The following is a 16,595-nucleotide window of genomic DNA, read 5'->3' on the forward strand; positions in this document are numbered from 1 at the left end:
AAACGTCCCCGCTTCGTGCAACATTGGTTCTAATTCTAGAAATAGTATAGAAAGCTAAATTTGAACATCAACTATAATTCTGAGAATAGTCTAAGGTTGGCCTATGCATGCTGGAGGCATGAATGTGCCCTCTTTATCTCTCTTCTACATAACCGTTATGTATCTCCTTTATTCCACAAGTGTTGCACCCTCCTTACCTATTGTCCTCTATCTATTGTTGTGTACAAGAATCAAGAATAGTGCAACTAGAGGACCATTAATGTTGGACAATTCTATCCAAGCTAAACATATAAAAATCTAACACTCCCTCTTAGCGAAGAATGTGTTCTCCGCCAGCACCAACAACCTGTTGATCTATGTGAACATACTCTAGAGCCGCTACTCCCTTCTGAAACACGTCCCAAAGAAAGTGGTACCCGATGTCAACGTGCTTGGAGTGGTTATGGAATATTGGATTCTCAAAGAGTCTAATACAATTCCAATTGTCACAGTGAACCATAGTAGACTTCAACATCTCACCTCTCAATGCAGAATGTGTTCTCCACCAACACCAACAACCTCTTGATCTATGGGAACATACTCTAGAGCCACTACTCCCTTCTGAAACCTATCCCGAGAAAGTGGTACCTGATGTCAACATGCATGGAGTCGTTATGCAATATTGGATTCTCAAAGAGTCTAATAGAATTACAATTGTCATAGTGAATCTTAGTCAGCTCCAAAATCACACCTCTCAGCTATATTATCAACTTGCAAAGCCAAATGGCTTCACAACTTGCAGCATTGATTGCCATGTGCTCACTTAACTCAATGCCACTGAAGCCTACTTCCTACTAAACCAATAATTCCTAAATACAAACAAAAGCAACAACTTGAAGCACTCTTCCTATCACCAGCATGCCCTACCCAATCAGAATCAACAAACCCATACAATATCAACTCATTATCTCCTACATACCTTAAACCATTATGTATTGTTCCCTTCAAGAAACAAAACAGATGTTTTGCAACTACCTAGTGGATTTGCTTTGGCTTAACCATATATAGGCTAAAAGTCAATGTTACACCAAATTTCTGGGACAAGGGGACGTGGGTATGGGGAGATGCACAGGGGGGATGTCTGGGAGCACCCCCATTTTTAGGGAAACTCAAGGGGGGCAGGAAGACATCAGGGTGTGTACATATATATATATATAAAATAAACATGATTCAAATTCAGATTCAATAATGAAATACATTGATTCATACATCATAAATGATTTAAATAGCATCACCGCGATCCAAACTTTTCTTCTGGTGTATCCTGAGGAACAAGGTGCCCACTGGCGAGAACCTATCGCACAGAGCCTACTATGGACCATCCTGGTGTGTGATATGCAAAGAAGCATCCGAATCCACAGAGCACCTTTTCATGCGCTGCAGGTTGACACAAGATCTGTGGATCGCTATTAAAAACACCATTACTTACACTGGCAACTGGGAGGGCACCGATCTGTCTGGGGCTTGGACAGATTGGGAGACGCGGCACAAAGGATCAAAGATTATAAACCTACCAATTCTTGTAAATTGGCACATATGGAAAGCGAGAAACCGAATCATATTCAATGACCAACCTGTAATCTGGCCAATGGTGGTGGCAGGTATTATTGCAGCATTTAGTGAACTACCAGACCCCCCGCCCCCTAAAGTGTGTCATCCTCATCCGCCCCCCCGAATAGATCAAAACACACCATGGGCTTATTTTGATGGGGCCGCAAACCGGCAGAGTTGTGGGGGCGGTTTTATCATATACAAATCCGAGCATCATTATTACAAAGTAAAAGCGGGACTGGGAACTGGAACAAACAATTTTGCAGAGCTCATCACTCTTCGTCATTTACTTCATTTTGCTTTGAGTCATCATTGCACTTGCATAAACATCTTCGGGGATTCAAAAATCATCATAAATTGGTTCAACAACATATCTATTTGTCACATTCACACACTCAGCATTATATTGAATGAAGTTCTTGAACTCAAAGCTGCTTTTAACAACATCACATGTTCACACATCTACAGGGAACATAACGAGAGTGCTGACAAACTATCCAAGGAGGCCTCGATGATGGACAGAGGAGTATGGGAGATCACAGAGGTACAAGGCCAACAGGAGTACAAATACTACCATCGTCCATACAATGATCCGAGATATCAGCATGCACCTGAGCAATAAATTATCTGAAGAATATTTTGCACATGACAGCAACTGTTTTTTGTAATCACTAAATATTTTTGAATCAGCTAGGAAAGCCGGAAGGCAATTTGTAAACAGGTTTTTATAGAACACTAGAAGATGACCCTGCGAGGTACATCTGATCTGATATTTATGTACAGAATCCTTTTTGTAACTAATAGGTACACTGTGAAATAGTGACCTCAGGCATATGCGTATAGCATCTTCAATATGTAATTTTCCATATAATGAAAATTACGGATTTTTCCAGTGGAAAAAAATCATAAATGATTTAATGAAATAGAAATAGTAAAATATTGTATACATGGATTTAAATTCTTCATTCATTATTGTAAAATCTGATTAGTACTAAGCAAAATGGTAGACACTAAACTCTGAAGACTCGAACAGTAAATTGAAATCAATCAAACTCAAAAATAGTAGATTGACGAGTCAAAGACTTGGGCTAAGGTCATCAATATCTACAGTCAAGACTCAAAAGTTAAAACTGAAAATGAACAATGGGCAATGAACCAATGTTATCAAAATCAGATCGGTCATCGAACCGATTGAGCCCAAAACCAAGAACCAAAAAAAATACTGGACCAAAAAAAAACAGTGAACCAAAAAATACATAAATATTCAAATTAAAAATCATATTACAACAAATTCCTACATTTCATCAAAACCATCGCCTATATTCAGATCCTCATCATCAGTATGACCCTCTAAGCATTAAAATAAGATAGAGAAAGCTTAACATGTCAAATAAAGATTTTGTTTGAGTGATGGGTACATTTTTACTACGGTCATGACAGAAGAGTTCAACAATCAATGCCACCAACATCGAGGTACATAGAGGGCTTGGTGCTACTGCTTAAATGCTAGTTCTATCATCTATGCCCTCATACATGATAGAATCAAATGGAAATGTTGCAATTCCCAAAATCGTATAATCCTGAGAGTTGTTAAGTCTGTTGGATTTTGTGTGGGATTTGAAATTCGAATGAAGTTGGAACCACTCTCAAACAACCTAAAACAAATAATGATAATGTTAGACATTCTCCTTTATCTTGCATTTTCATATCCTTTTACTTTAAGAATATAACAATACCACTAATTACATAGCATTATTAAGGCCTTAGGGTTGAACATTACGCTTCACTGCTCATAAAATATTGTTTTTAGGCAAAATTCAAGGAGGGGACACCCAAGCATCCCCTTTCAAAGGGTGGATACCCAAAAGCCCCCCTTGTTGAGGGGAGGAATGCCCACGAGCACCCCTTTTAGGGAAACATTTCCCCTATGTTTCCCCATAAGGGGGACATGGGGAAACATTTCCCCAAGCATCCCCCCATCCTAAGAGCATGGGAAATGTGGGGAGCATGCTCCCCACCTTGGGGGATGCATCCTCGTGGAACACTGCAAAAATTATTTACTACAAAACATACATTAGGTCCAGTACTAACCAAATACATCAAATATGCAATCAATTGTTTATACACCAAAGGATCTATCAAATCTAAATCCAAATCAGCATGCAACTTCAGATTTAGTGCCATGAGAGTAGCTAAGGGTTTACAATTTATCATTGAAATCTATTCAAAATCTCAACTGCACACTTGTCATATCTAAGGAACACCTCACCTAGACTCTGCCACAACTCTAGACCAAGAAATAGTGCATTAGTCCAATGTATTTCATCTTGAACTCTTGTGCCAACTCTGCTTTGCACCTGATTTAAGCTTCTCAAAGATCCCTATAAATAACAAGTCATTTGCATACAAGACCAAAACATACATATCATATCTATCAAATAAATAATAAAGATTGAGATTTGCAAAAGTTTTCGTAAAACCCAAACCTAACAATTACTCATCAATCGTGGAGTATCAAGCATGTAAGGATTACTTTAGCCCTGTTGCCTCAAAATCCAGTAGGTCTTGTGAGAGGACTCACGAGACAAGAATTAGACCAAGGGACAACAATGAGGTGAAGGCCCACTGTCACCATAGCTATCGACCTCCTGCTCTTTAGTGGAGTTTCACCACAAGGGAGGCTTCCCAATATTGGTCACCTAATAGATATTCTAATGCAATAGCTCAAAGGTGACTTTTGGGATAAGCTCAGAAAGGGCACTCTAACTAAGAACAAGGCTCATTCTAATGAAACAAGGAATAATGTGCTCTTCAAGAAACCTATCAAGGGTACATATAGCCCAGATTTTGAGGAATATGCAACAAGAGTGGCTTCCATAGACATTTAAGACCAAGAAAAGGCTTGTGAAAATAGGTACATTCAACAAAAAGGGACTACAAGCCTTCAACAATCCCTAAGTTGAAGCCTTAATGCTAGACTACGGTTTTTCTAGGGGAAAATTGCCTAGGGTTGATGACATCAACCCTAGGGAGCCTATTCCAACCGTGGTAGAGGGTAGATTTTGATGTTATAAGGTTCAATCAAAAAGAAAAACCTCAAAACAAGCCAACAACTTGACCCTAGCTGAATTAGGCCCTATGCCCTAACAGCTTTCCTTGAAGGGTCAAAATTGATAGAGAGAGGGAAAATAATAAGGTTGTAATGATGTTTGATCATTTATGTGGAAGCCAATGCCTACTTCTTGGGTGATAGAATCTAAAGGGAAAATAGATATGGAGATATAAAACCCTAGAAGAGAGTAAGGGGGGAAAACCCTAGTTTTCCACTTTCAAAACCCTAGCTATCACTCAATACGAGGATAAAATCAAGAGAAAAGTTCTATAGGAGGTTCTCAAGGGATGTTCAAGATTCTCCAATTAAAGCATACAATATTTCACCAAAATTTCATATAAAGATATGTAATTGAACAAGAACATAGAAAACCCTAGCAAATATATTGCATGTAATAACCATTAAAAGATATTCAACAACAAAAATACTCACAAGATATCCATGAACAATCCTTCATTATCCCAAAGTGATGTCTCCACAACAAGGACTAGTCTCCAATAGCAAAAATATCCACAAAGATCACATCTCCACAAGAGTAATAAGCTACAAGAGCTAGGCTGAAATCTCAAAGGAGGCCACAATAGTCCACAAGTGATGATAAAATGTAATAATGAGGTGAGCTTTATTTATATGAGGTATACCTCATCTAATTTTAACCTATTAAACCCCTAAACAAGTTTGATAATGAGTAAACAAAAAATTATCCTCAGGTTACAAGCCAACCCACTAGCTCAATGTGAAAATATGCCACAAAAGACCCACACATGTGAGTCATAAGCCACTAAATGATGAAGTCATGCCCTTTTTGGACTTTAAATGCCATGTGATGGTGAGTATAAGGCTTAAGGTGTCTCTAGGTATCATAATGATCCATCATTTGAGGAATACTCAAATCCAACCTCAAAGTAGCTCCAAGGGTCCCAAATCCAATCGAGGTGTCACCACATCATCTCCATGGGTCTCCAATGGTCAACGTAATGCCTCCTCTCTCCAATGTTAGGGCTCCATCTAGTGCAACAAGCCCTCCCTAGTCATCTCATGGAAGACCATCCTCATTTGTACTCTGAATCATGGCCTACCCATCAGGTAGTGTCAAGGCCAGTCGGAGGGCATGCTGGGTCTAGTAGTGCAATCATCAAGAATCCTCTGTGTTGGGCCAAAGAAGATCAGTGTCCAAAACCCTGGGGTACTTTGGGATGTGCATCAGTTACTCAAGTCATCATATTTTCCAACGCTCTGATGTAGGTGGGCAATTTTGAATCTGTTAAGTCATCAACCTCTCTGAAAAGCCTGGGTACCCATGGAGTGGGTGCCCTCAAGGGTTGGGCTGCTCTAGATCACCTGACAAAACCAACTTAAATTCCAATGAAAACAAGCATTCATTAGAGACTAAGATCATATGTGCATCTAAGTGGATCAAATTTGCATGTTAAGGACATATTAATACTTCAAACTTGGATCACCTTCCAATATGTAAAATAGTCCACAAGTGATGATAAAATGTAATAATGAGGTGAACTTTATTTATATGAGGTATACCTCATCTAATTTTAACCTATGAAACCCCTAAACAAGTTTGATAATGAGTAAACAAAAAATAATCCTTGGGTTACAAGCCAACCCACTAGCTCAATGTGAAAATATGCCACAAAAGACCCACACATGTGAGTCATAAGCCTCTAAATGATGAAGTCATGCCCTTTTTGGACTTTAAATGTCATGTGATGGTGAGTATAAGGCTTAAGGTGTCTCCAGGTATCATAATGATCCATCATTTGAGGAATACTCAAATCCAACCTCAAAGTAGCTCCAAGGGTCCCAAATCCAATCGAGGTGTCACCACATCATCTCCATGGGTCTCCAATGGTCAACGCAATGCCTCCTCTCTCCAATGTTAGGGCTCCATCTGGTGCCACAAGCCCTCCCTAGTCATCTCATGGAAGACCATCCTCATTTGTACTCTGAATCATGGCCTACCCATCAGGTAGTGTTAAGGCCTGTCGGGGGGCATGCTGGGTCTAGTAGCGCAATCATCAAGAATCCTCTATGTTGGGCCAAAGAAGATCAGTGTCCAAAATCCTGGGGTACTTTGGGATGTGCATCAGTTACTCAAGTCATCATATTTTCCAACGCTCTGATGTAGGTGGGCAATGGTTGCATCTGCTAAGTCATCAACCTCTCTGAAAAGCCTGGGTACCCATGGAGTGGGTGCCCTCGAGGGTTGGGCTGCTCTAGATCACCTGACAAAACCAACTTAAATTCCAATGAAAACAAGCATTCATTAGAGACTAAGATCATATGCGCATCTAAGTGGATCAAATTTGCATGTTAAGGGCATATTAATACTTCAAACTTGGATCACCTTCCAATATCTAACTAGACAAAGTCTCGTAAAGGTGTTCCCTGCCTTGATAGTGATGGCTAAGAATCAACCCTATTAGGTGATTCCAACCCTTAAGGGGAAGTGGCATTTCCAAGGTCAACCCCTCAATCAATAGGTGTTAGTGTAAATGAGTGGCAATGGAGGGAAAAAGGCTTCATGGCCAAGTGTCATGGTCAAGGGGACCAACTAATGGGATTCCACATCCTAGGTGTATAGGTGTAATGGAGGAAGCAATTGTGGAGGTATGGGTTACCCTGCTCAGCTTGCTCTTTCCACCCCTCTAGTGTGCCTTTCACTTTTTTTAATAATGTTTTTATTTTGGGTGCATAGCTCAAGGGTTAGAGCTTGCTCTTTATGATATAGCATTTAATTTTACCCCTTAAAATGAGACAGTTTATCATTCATCAAGGTTGGGACATGCAAGGGTTCCTTTTGATGAAATGGAGCATAAAGTGCTTAGAAACCAAGTGATGGCTAATGAGGAGGGTAGAGCTCATGCTAAGCTTTTGCCCACGCGCTAACTTATGTCTCAGCCATCTTTTGCATTTTGATTTTCTTATTTTTCTTCTATTGTGGCCATAATATGTTTTTCCATTCTTTTAGTTGCATCAAACTCCAGGGCAATGTTTCTTAGCCCTACTCAAGGATGTGGATAAGAGGGTGCCAAATCCCAATGAAACAATGACAAGTTAGAATGGTGTAAGGGAGAATGAACACGTTATTTCAATTTTGATTTTCCAAGTAGTGCCCCTCCTATAACCCTAAGGTCTCAAGGGAGGTCCCACTGGACTAGGGCTAATGATTAACCCCTTGGTAATGTGAGAGAACAGATTTACAGTCAAGATTGTTCAATCTTCCAAATCACCCCTTTATCCATACAAAATGCCCAAAACAAACAAGTATAAGCACGCAATTGCAAAATGATAAAAGTAACTTTTGAATAGCATCCCACCTTCATTTAAGAGAAATTGTCAAATGGTGAGAGGTATGTGGCTAATGCAGATGGCGAAGGCACATCTAGTGGTAAAATGTAGGAGAGAATTTTTCTCCTACGGGGTTATCCATTTTGGTGGGTAACAAGTCCATAAAGGGATTTCTTTAATCTACACACACATATCTCTCAAGCAAGCACCTAAAACCTTCTCGACTAATTAATATATACTTCTTCCTCAATCACACAATTAAGGAATGTTGTCTTTACATCCATCTAATATAATTGCCAACCAAAAATTGATGCTAAAGAAATGATAGTCTTGATAGAAGTATACTTACCAACTAGATCAAAGGTGTCCTCATGGTCAAATCCCTTTCTCTCGGAGAATCCTCGTGCTACGAACTAAGCCTTGTACTTTTCTATGTTGCCATCAATGGCATGCTTTAAATTGTATGGCTACCTGGAATCAGCCACTATTTTTCTCTAGTCTAATGGAGTTGTACTCCTCCAGCATGGCATCTTGTCATAACTACTCACCTATTGCCTCCTCATAGCTGGAAGGTTGTACATGAATGCAACATAACTAGGAAAATTTTTCAAAAGATGCCTGACCCGAATAAAAGTCTTTAGCACCAACTTGCTCCTCTACCTCCTACAATGTTTAGACAAGCCACATCAACTTCCTAGCTATCCAAGAAGGTAAAATTTCCTTTGTACCTATACAAAAACCTGGCTGACCTGAATCTGCATTTGCTGATTTTTGTGAGACAGCAATTGGGACAGCAACTATTTCTACCTCCTCAATGTTGATTTGGGGTAGCATCGGATGTGCTCTAGGCCTCAAATTTTGCAGGGAGGCTTGGGCACATGCATTCCAAAGAACCCAGAAACCGTTTTGGGAAATTCCACCCAGAGACGATTTTATTAAAATAATTAATATTTTTAATGGAGTTCCTAAGTCTAAACTTAGGAAAATTAAAATATTAATGGGTATTAATCTAATTGTGGGTGAATCTTCTAGATAAAGACGGAGATCAAGTCAAAATGATATGAGCCTTTGATTAGGAGTTAATCTAGGCCGTTGGTTGTCCAACAGGAAGATATAAGAAGGGGCTTGAGGGTCATTTGGAAAACACACTGAGAGATCAAGAGATTGAATTTCTGAAGTGAGAAGTTCTCAGGAGGAAATTCTGATCGAAGAGATCTTTTGCAGTAGAGGGGCAGGGACAGTGATCCGGAGGAAGATTTCCAAATCTGGAGAGGCAGTAGCAAGAGGCTGAGTTATTCCCAGTGCAGGAACTCGCGAGTGCAGGAACGCGCGAGTGCAGGAATGCAAGTGCAGGAACGTAAGTGCAGGAAGCATGAGTGTTAGGGTTGCTTAGGGAATATCTCTGCCAGATTTTCTTGCTATTTGGATTGCCAATTGGGTAGCCATAGATGTACTCATATTTCACTGTTGCATAGTAAAATAAAACCCTCACTGTTGCACTGGTTTTCCTAAATTGGGTTTTTCCGAGGACATTTGTCCAAAAATAACGGTGTCCTATGTGTTTGTATTTCCTTGTTCAGTTTCTATGTTTCATAATCATATTTAATTTGGTGTAGGTTGCTTCTGTAAATTTGCTTCAATATTTCAAGAAGAAATCTGAAATAAGTTTGTAATGTAATTTACAATCTAGGTGAAGTAGATTCAGTTGCAATAGGATTCCTGAGATTGTTAGATCTAGGAATTTTCACATGGTATCAAAGGTGTTGATGTGAAACAAGAAGAGCAGATCTAGCACTGAAGCAAGGGCCAACTTGCTGCAACAAGCAGCAGTTTGAATCCCCTGAGGGATTGCGCAGTTCTAGCCAGGAGGGCTATATTTTCGTGGGTGTCTCTCTCTGAGTGAGCTGACAGAGAGGTAAGACTGTTGGATCGAGAATTTGCCAAGGCAGAGGGAACCACACAGAGCTAGAGGGACACAGTTTTTGCAAGTTGAGTGCTGGGCAGAAAAGTCGTTGGAAGAAAAAAGCAAATCGCATAGTGAGGGAATACTTCCTCAGTGATTTCTTGCCGAGGAAATCAATATTTCTCATTTGCTTAGCAGAGGAGCAGCGGACTTACCAGCTCCATCAGGGAGTGCGTAAACCAGCCTAGAAGCTACGCAATAAGGAGAAAGAGGGAGTTGTTCGACAGTTTTTGAAGGATATGGAAACCAGTGGCTTGAGGGATCAGGACAGGTTGGATGGAGCTTCCAACTACGTCATCTGGAAGGCTAGAATGTATTTCCTTCTAGATGAACATGCCCTCAAGACGTATGTTGATAGTGTGGTAGCTGTCCTTGGGGATGCATATTTGCTAAAGAAGTACAAATTTGAGATGGCGAAGGCCAAGAGGATGATCCTGGATGGAGTCAAGGATAATGTGGTGTGTCACGTTGCTAGCAGAGGGACTGCTAAGGAGATGTGGGATGCCTTGGCCACATTGTATCAGGGATCTTCTGAGCAGCGGAAGATGTACTTGGAACAGAAGTTGAGATCTGCGCAGATGTAGAAGGGAGAACGTGTGGATCCATTCCTCACGAAGCTGAAGGAGACCCGTGATGAGTTGTCGGTTGTGGGGCATACACCTCAGGATTCAGAGTGTATCCTGGGCAGAGCAGCATTGCCTAATTGGGATGAGATGTGGGCAGCTCTAAAACAAGAAGAGTTGTGGAGAGACCTGGTCAAGATCAAACTTGATGGAAGCAGCAGTAGCAGTGGATTGAAGCCCAAAGTAGAGGAGGAGGATAATGCAGCCCTTGCATCAAAGGGACAACAGAGGCAACAGAGACAAAAGAAGGACGTCTCCAAGGTGAAGTGTTTCAGATGTGGCGAGATGGGCCACTATGCATCTCAATGTCCCTTGAAGAAAAAGGACAAGGATGAGAAGCATGATCCTAAGGTTGCAACCATGAAGATTGACAAGGACGAGGTCGCCAGAACAGCCAAGATACCTCCATGAGGGAGGTGGGCTAATTTGGAGTTGTAGTTCGAAAGAGCTACAGATGGGCAGGATCCTTGAGGAGTCCACCTCTTGGATCAACACCTTGTTACAAGAACCCAATTTTTGCAGTAGCAGGATGGACTAGTGTCGAATGGCGCCGGGGAGTGTCAGGGAGATAGTTGCAGTGGCTAGGAGCGCCAGAGACTAGGCAGCACAGAGCAGAGTTGGCAGCAGCGCAAATGGCACAAAACAGAGGTTAGCAACAGTGCAGTAGATTCAAAGTGTTAGCGCAGAGACTAGCAGCAATCAGTTCCAGCATTCGCGTGGTATCATACTAAATACGGTTAGTTCAGTAATTTTGGATGTTTTTCAGTTGCTTCTCTCAGCAACTAAGTTGTAGTACGGATGCAGTGTTAGCAGTGGCAGTGCTAGCAGCATAGCAGATGCAGCGTTTGAGAGGGAACTGTAGTACAGATTTAGCATTGGCAATGGCAGTGTCAAAGGCAGCAGTACAGTTGTAGCAGCAGCGCAGTAGTTGGTGGACAGCATGTCAAACATCAGCAGTGTAGAGGACGATGCTTCAAAGTCAAAGCAGTACGCAGCAGCAGTATATTGCTAGAGCACATTCCTCGCTAAGAGGGAGTGTTGATTTGGGGTAGCATCGAATGTGCTCTAGGCCTCAAATTTTGCAGGGAGGCTTAAGCACATGCATTCTAAAGAATCCAGAAACCGTTTTGGGAAATTCCACCCAGAGACGATTTTATTAAACTAATTAATATTTTTAATGTCCTAAGTCTAAACTTAGGAAAATTAAAATATTAATGGGTATTAATCTAATTGTGGGTGAATTTTTTAGATAAAGACGAAGATCAAGTCAAAATGATTTGAGCCTTTGATTAGGAATTAATCTAGGCCATTAGTTGTCCAACAGGAAGATATAAGAAGGGGCTTGAGGGTCATTTGGAAAACACACCGAGAGATCAAGAGATCGAATTTTTGAAGTGAGAAGTCCTTAGGAGGAAATTCTAATCGAAGAGATCTTTTGCAGTAGAGGGGTAGGGACAGTGATCCGGAGGAAGATTTCCAAATCCGGAGAGGCAATGGCAAGAGGCTGAGTTATTCCCAGTGCAAGAACTCGCAAGTGCAGGAACTCGCGAGTGTAGGAACTCACAAGTGCAGGAATACGCGAGTGCAGGAACGCGCGAGTGCAGGAACGCGAGTGCAGGCGGCACGAGTGCAGGAAGCGTGATTGCCGAGGTTGCTTAGGGAATATCTCTGCCATATTTTCTTGCTGCTTGGATTGCTAGTTGGGCATCCATAGATGTGCTCAAATTCACTGTTGCATAATAAAATAAAACCATCACTACTGCACCAATTTTCCCAAGTTGGGTTTTTCCAAGGACATTTGTCCAAAAATAAAGGTGTCCTATGTGTTTGTATTTCCTTGCTCAGTTTCCATGTTTCAGAATCATATTTAATTTGGTGTAGGTTGCTTCAGTAATTTGCTTCAATATTTCAAGAAGAAATCTGAAATAAGTTTGTAATGTAATTTACAATCTAGGTGAAGTAGATTCAGTTGGTTGCAGTAGGATTCCTGAGATTGTTAGATCTAGGAATTTTCACACTCAACCCCTACAAGAGGTCCCTGTAACCCTGAAGACCATGCATCTTCATCAACCTTCACATCTCAACTCACTTCCACCAAGGTTTGTAGGACTTTGTTGTCTTTGTGTGTGCACATTCCAGTGTATCTTGAATTTTGATGTATATGGTTCATTCTTAGATCTGTGATATTCCAACTCATAGTGTAACCCAAGTTACTTCCTAGGAGTGGCCTTAGGGCTTGGTCAATAACCGTCAGCAATATATAAAAAGGTAAAAGAAAGGGCTAAGTTGTGTGATTATTTACCTCTAATATGGGACATAGATCTTGTAAGCCTTAGAGGACTCATTGTAGACAACTAGAATACCTTGATAATTGAAGGGTTCAAGCTTTGTCCTCTTCTCATCTAGAACATAAATGTAATTTGGAGTCCCAAACTCCCTAAAATAAGAAACATCTAGTTTCTCCCCTATTAAAGCTTCCTCCATCCTTCAACACTCTATGAGGACAATTGTTCAATATGTAGACTATTGTACAACATGCCTCTATCTAAAGAAACGTAAGTGTATCTAAATCATGAACCATAGCCTTAGTAGTCTCCACTATGGACTTGTTCTTTCTCTTTGTAACGCCATTCTGATATAATTTGTAAGGCACTACAAACTGCCTCTTGATCCATGCTTCTTTGCAGAAGGAATCAAAAGCATTGGAGTTATACTCTCCTCCGTTATCTGATCTCAGTGTCGTGATCTTCCTATCTATATGTTTCTTAAGAAGAGCTTTGAACTCTCCAAATATATTAAAGACCTTATCCTTCATCTTCATAAAATATACCCAAGTTTTCATATAAGAACTATCAATGAAAGTAACATAATAAAGATTATCAATCAATGAATCAAATCAAGAATCCCTCTCGAAATTTGCTAATTGCTTGGGAAAGTAGCGTTGGCATGCTTGCCGATGGAACATCCCTTACACACTCATTAAAATTCATAAACACACAATCCTTTTTGGACGGGAAGAAAAAAGAGAAAAAGGGCTTAGTTGATAATCGTTTATTGAAGACATCATTATCTTCGTTGAAACTTAATTAAAGAAAGCAGATGATCATTGTTTCAATAATACCGGCCCAGTGACACTAAAAATGATACAGGGAAATAGGGCACCCAATGGAAATGGTGTCAGGGAACATGATCCTGATGGAATTGGCACCCGGGGAAAGTAAATGACAACGACCTGCATAAACGGCACCCGAGGGAAATGATCTTGGGGAAGGTGATACTATGGAGATGGTACCAGGGGGAAATGATACTGGGAAATGGTTGCTGGGGGAGATGGTACATAAGGGAAATGATCCGAAGGGAGATGATACAGGGGGAAGTATTAGAATACTGGCCCAGGGAAAGGTAGTATTGGACTCAAACCATGCTATAACATGCACCCTTATTAAAGGCAGTAGCATGTTTTTAAACTTTGATGATTAGCAAGTACTCTGCAACAATCTAGCCTTTCCAATTAACGTAATATTTTATTTGACAATATGAGCTTTATTATTGTAGCTGAAGAACCAAGGCCCAGGTTGAATTGAGACTGGAATGGCCAAAGTTCTACATAATAGAGATTATTATATGAATGCTGAACTACAGCTGCAGCAGCAGCACCCTTTGGACTCCTATATTTCATTTGAACTTTGAATGAAACAACTTAATGTATTTAAGTCTGATCCTGTTGGAGCTTCCGTAATGGTCCAGAATCCTTATGGAATGAATGTACGTACATCATGGTTTTTAGGTTATCTCTGTTCCGAACCACATTGGTGCTAGGTCTGAAAGACGCTAGTATTCTATATATTCCCACCATATGGTATATTTTAATACATTGGGCAGAAAAATAAGGAAAACAACGGTGTAGGAAGGGTTTGGTTCTTGACTTCTTTCCTTTGCCAAACCTTGACAACACTAAAACTTTTGTTATGGATGCATGCACATTGTTCACCACTTACAGTGAAGAGGGGTATAATTATTATCAAGATAGAGGGGATCCCAGTCCCACAATTATTTGGTTTGATTATAATGCCAACACAGAGAAAGAAGAAACATGCAATGCTGCTAGTGGGAGCCGAATTCTGAAACAATTTCCACTGCTTGTATAACAAATGTAACCACAAGTTGCGGTCTTATGTTATATCAAGGACTATATGCTGTCAACCCACTTCAAGATGCCTATCAACTTTGGTTTTGTACTGCATTTCTCTGAGAGTAGTTGTTTATCATGATTTCAAAAGGGTAGTTAAAGAATTCAGGAAATGCATTAAGGACTGCGTCGTTCGATAAAATAAATATATGATGGATGTTGATTCCTTCCATAGACGTAGCACTAATTCATAGAACAACGTTGAATGTCATGTGATTTTGCATAGACCATTGATGCCCTATTTGCATATTATAGTTGTATTTAGTTCATCTTGTAATTATACTACTCTGAAATATATATCTGATAATAACCAATTGATGGAGAAAAGCTCCAGATTATCTATTTTGAGAACTAAAACAGCCCACAAAGGCAAAAAGGGAAAAGTGAACTCACACTGGTCCAGAAGTGCCCGTAATACTCCGCACCTGCTGAGCATCCATGTGATGATTGTTGATAACAGGCAAAAACCAAGGAGGTGGGTCGTCCAAATTGATGAGAGCATATCTCACGTTGTATTCAAAGCTGTGAACAACTGGTTTCCTTCGCTCATGCCACACCTTCCCCTCGTACACAACTAATCCACTGCCTTCTTTTGCACAATTAGTGGTTGTTTTAGAGAATAATAACTTCTTGCAGAGGAGTTGTAAAGTGTACAGGAACGAAATTGTTAGAGCCTTGAACACACTCCCAATCAGATAGAGTAACTCCATTCCTGCCATACCTCTGGTCTCACCAAATCACTATTCCTGCTCTGTGATTATAGAGCAGTGGATAGCGACTAGACCATGCACCATGCCACTCCACGGCTATTTACAATATACTGAGGATATGAGAATATGTGGAGCCAAACTCTCACCGATGATATTCCATTTTTCCAATTGTTTTATTCATATAATTATATTATATCGCTCTAGTAGTAGAATGGAGCCAAAAAGAGCGCTAATGGGTAGCCTCGTTGAAGCCCTGCTATGTCTTTGTCGTGTGACTATGTGATTCAATTCTCTTGGGTTTATTAGGGTGGGGCTTTGATAGTAGCTAGGTTGATTTTTTAAGGTGCGTCAACCCAAGATAATTGTCAACCCAAGATAATTATGTGGTAAAAAAAATAATGTGGTAAAAAAAATAGGTCAAATAAGTTAATAGCCAAAAAATGTCTCTATGTGGATTCAATTCTCTTGGGTTTATTAGGGTGAAGCTTTGATAGTAACGCGTTAGGCTGATGTTTTCAAGTGTGTCAGTTTAAGATAATTATGTGGTAAAAAAAAGAGGTCAAATAACCTCGTTGAAGCTCTGCTATGTCTTTGTTTTATCTCTATGTGGATTCAATTCTCTTGGGTTTATTAGGGTGGGGCTTTGATAGTCTAGCCAGTTAGACTAACCTTTTCAGGTGTGGTAAAAAAAATGAGGTCAAATAAGTTAACAGACCAAAAACATCTCTCTATGGATTCAATTCTCTTGGGTTTATTAGGGTGAGGCTTTGATAGTCAACCGATTAGGCTAATTTTTTCAGGTGTGCCAATCCAAGATAATTATGTGGTAAAAAAAAATGAGGTCAAATAAGTTAACAGTCCAAAAATTAGAGGTATTTGGAAAAAGTAAAAGTCTACTCATCAACAAGGTGGCATGGTTTTCTTTCAATCGAAGTGACAAGTCTTGTGGATAGTAGCCAATGATAATTGTCCCTACTATTAATTTGACAATTGAATTATGATAGATTTTCCCATTGTTTTTTAAAAAAATAGTATATATATATATATATAACTTTCAAATGATTGTAGTAAAATATTAATTAATGCATTAAAAGCATTGTTT

General features: G+C 40.0%; 1 protein-coding gene across 1 annotated transcript in view; it reads right to left on the reverse strand.

Moving 5' to 3' along the window:
- LOC149226953 (DUF1365 family protein) overlaps positions 1–15,654 on the reverse strand; it is a 190,546-nt gene extending 174,892 nt beyond the window's left edge. The window contains exon 1 of the mRNA XM_089377643.1: positions 15,177–15,654. Coding sequence (XP_089233769.1) covers positions 15,177–15,502 — 326 coding nt within the window. The 5' untranslated portion in view covers positions 15,503–15,654. The remainder of the gene's footprint in view (positions 1–15,176) is intronic.
- Between the last annotated feature and the right edge of the window lie 941 nt (positions 15,655–16,595).

The sequence above is a fragment of the Pinus tabuliformis genome, chromosome J (genome assembly GCF_031772625.1).
Source record: "Pinus tabuliformis cultivar Carrire ecotype Pingquan chromosome J, CPIR1, whole genome shotgun sequence".
Classification (NCBI taxonomy): Eukaryota; Viridiplantae; Streptophyta; class Pinopsida; order Pinales; family Pinaceae; genus Pinus; species Pinus tabuliformis.